The sequence below is a fragment of the Portunus trituberculatus genome, chromosome 34 (genome assembly GCF_017591435.1).
Source record: "Portunus trituberculatus isolate SZX2019 chromosome 34, ASM1759143v1, whole genome shotgun sequence".
In the NCBI taxonomy this organism is placed as follows: domain Eukaryota; kingdom Metazoa; phylum Arthropoda; class Malacostraca; order Decapoda; family Portunidae; genus Portunus; species Portunus trituberculatus.
Window position 1 is genome coordinate 5,624,317 of NC_059288.1, and position 2,500 is coordinate 5,626,816.

The 2,500-nt window shown below is 60.8% G+C and overlaps 1 protein-coding gene across 1 annotated transcript in view; it reads right to left on the bottom strand.

Annotated features, from left to right (window-relative positions):
• The window catches only part of LOC123512553, a 10,986-nt gene extending 8,607 nt beyond the window's left edge, over window positions 1-2,379 (bottom strand). The window contains exon 1 of the mRNA XM_045268980.1: window positions 17-2,379. Within this exon, the coding sequence (XP_045124915.1) occupies window positions 1,291-2,379 (1,089 nt within the window). The 3' untranslated portion in view covers window positions 17-1,290. The remainder of the gene's footprint in view (window positions 1-16) is intronic.
• Window positions 2,380-2,500: the final 121 nt, after the last annotated feature.

The following is a 2,500-nucleotide window of genomic DNA, read 5'->3' on the forward strand; positions in this document are numbered from 1 at the left end:
ACACTCACTCACTCACTCAGCGATGACGCCACATGCCTCACACCGCCCTGGTAGTGTATATGGTCCCCGTTGCTCCACCCAATCCTCGCCCGCCACTCGCAAATCCTCCAGCACGTCCTGCCCTGCACTCAGTGACAGCAACAGCAGAGCGGCACCAACAGCAACGGCAACCTGGCCTTGAGAGGAACACCTGCACCTCCACCAGAGCCCGTCACCGAGGCGCCTACTCCATCCACCCCCTCCCCGCCCCGCGCCCTTATCTCCCCTACCCTCCATCAATGTAAGGTTCGTTTCTCTTCATCCTTGCAACGCAGAGAACGTGACGCTGCAGGAGAGACTATCCTCACCCCGGCAATACACACACACACACACACACACACACACACACACACACACACACACACACACACACAGTTTTAAAGGGATCTGTGAAGAAAACGAACTTATAAATATGGGTAAAAAGTTTAATAAGATAACAATTATATGATGCCAAAAACTTCCTTCCTCCTTCCTTATTACTTGCACAGCCCTTTATACACCATGGAGAGAGAGAGAGAGAGAGAGAGAGAGAGAGAGAGAGAGAGAGAGAGAGAGAGAGAGAGAGACAAGGCACAACACACCCAAATGACCTTATATAACATCAGAGAGAGAGAGAGAGAGAGAGAGAGAGAGAGAGAGAGAGAGAGAGAGAGAGAGAGACTTTATCACACCATGACAACAACCTCAACCTTGATAAGAGTATGACAAACTTTGCAACACACACACACACACACACACACACACACACTTTCTGAAGAAGGGGACGGCGCTCCCTTTCTTTTAAGGGGGCATGAGAGAAAGTAGAATATATATCTATTTTTTTCCAAGACAGGAAAGATTGAGGGAGGGAGGAGGAGGAGGAGGAGGAAGAAGAGGAGAATCACTGATGCTAGGTCATCCCGTCACTTCCTATCACGTCACCAGCACATCAGAGTGACGTGTGTTTCCTGTCCAGCACAATCCGTAACACTCACCCACACTGGCGCAAACACACACACACACACACACACACACACACACACGAGTAACACATGAACGGTACACATAACAACGAGATAACGGCTTGGTCCACACGGCGAGGCTGGCGTGTTGGGTGTGGGGGGCGGGGTAGGTGTAGCTGATGGAGGATGGGAGAGTGGATCATGGCGGGCCCGGGCAGCCACCACACTGAACCGCGGCCCCGATAATGCTTGCCAGGTCCAGCACTCACCCACGTCCCCGCCCAACCTGCCACGCCCCGCCCCCGCCAGGTCAAGTGATGTCCTCACCCGCCTTGAGGTGCTCCTCCGCCACCCATGGCACGAGGGCGCGACTCAGGCTGATGGCTGAGTATAGCGCGTGTGGGGCGTGCTGGCGCAGGTAGGGCAGCGGCAGGCCACACACCTGCCTGAAGGCTGCCGCCCGTAGGCCGCCCTCGCCGACCACTGCCGCCTCCGCCTCTTCCCAGCACAGCGGGTTGATCTGTGTGAAGTGGCGCAGGAAAGTATTGCGGCTCGCCTCCCCGCAGCGCCGCAGCAGAGGACTCACGCCCAGCAGGAAGCCGCGCTCATCCCCTTCCTCGCAGACAACCTCCACAGGCCGCTCCGTCGCGGCCGTGCGCCCCGCGGCTCGATGCTTGCGATCCCGCACATCGAAGCCCGCCACCAGCACCCACCCAGCCTCCGGGTCACCGTGGCTGAGATAGTGCAGCAGCGGCGCGTCGCACAGCACCATGGCTTCTTCGCTTTCCGCCAGCATCATCCAGGATAGCTGCAGGGTACGCTTCACCAGGTACTTGTGCCATCGCACGCACCGCGGCCGCCGGATGGTAGGATACTGCCTCAGGCCCGCCCTGGCCCGCGCCACCAGGCTGTCACGCCGCCCCTCACAGTCCGGGCCGCACGCCTCCTCCTGCCCCGCCTGCAGGTGAGGCGCCTGCATGCCGTGCTCCTGCAGCACGTGCAGCAGCGTGTGGAAGTCCGCGGCAAGCACGCACCATCCCTCGCGCCCCACGTTGAGCGCCGCGTACACGTGCACGGGCGGGCCACTGCCTGCCGGACCGCGGTCCACCGAGAACACACTCCACACGTCGTCGGCGGTGACCTGCACGTGTGACGGGGCCTGAGTGGGGGAGGGGCGTGCGGCGTGGTGCACTGCCAGGCCGCCCTCCCGCAAGGTGACCCTCCCGCTGGCCAGCAGAGTTACCTGCATGTGACGCTCCAGGGCGGCCACCTGCCACGACGTGAGCCTGGCCACCACCTCCTCCAGCTGTGGGTGGCCCACCTGGCCCACCGTCACCGCCACCACCACGCGGCTCGTCACGTGTGAGAAAAACTTCCGGTCGTATTGACGGCAGCCCATGGCGGCGGGGCGAGCGGCGCCCACTGACGCGGCAGCGGCGCCAGCAAGTCTGGCTCACACTGATGCGCGCGCGCACGCACCACCTCTGGATCTGGAGCACGCACGCACACACTCACACAGG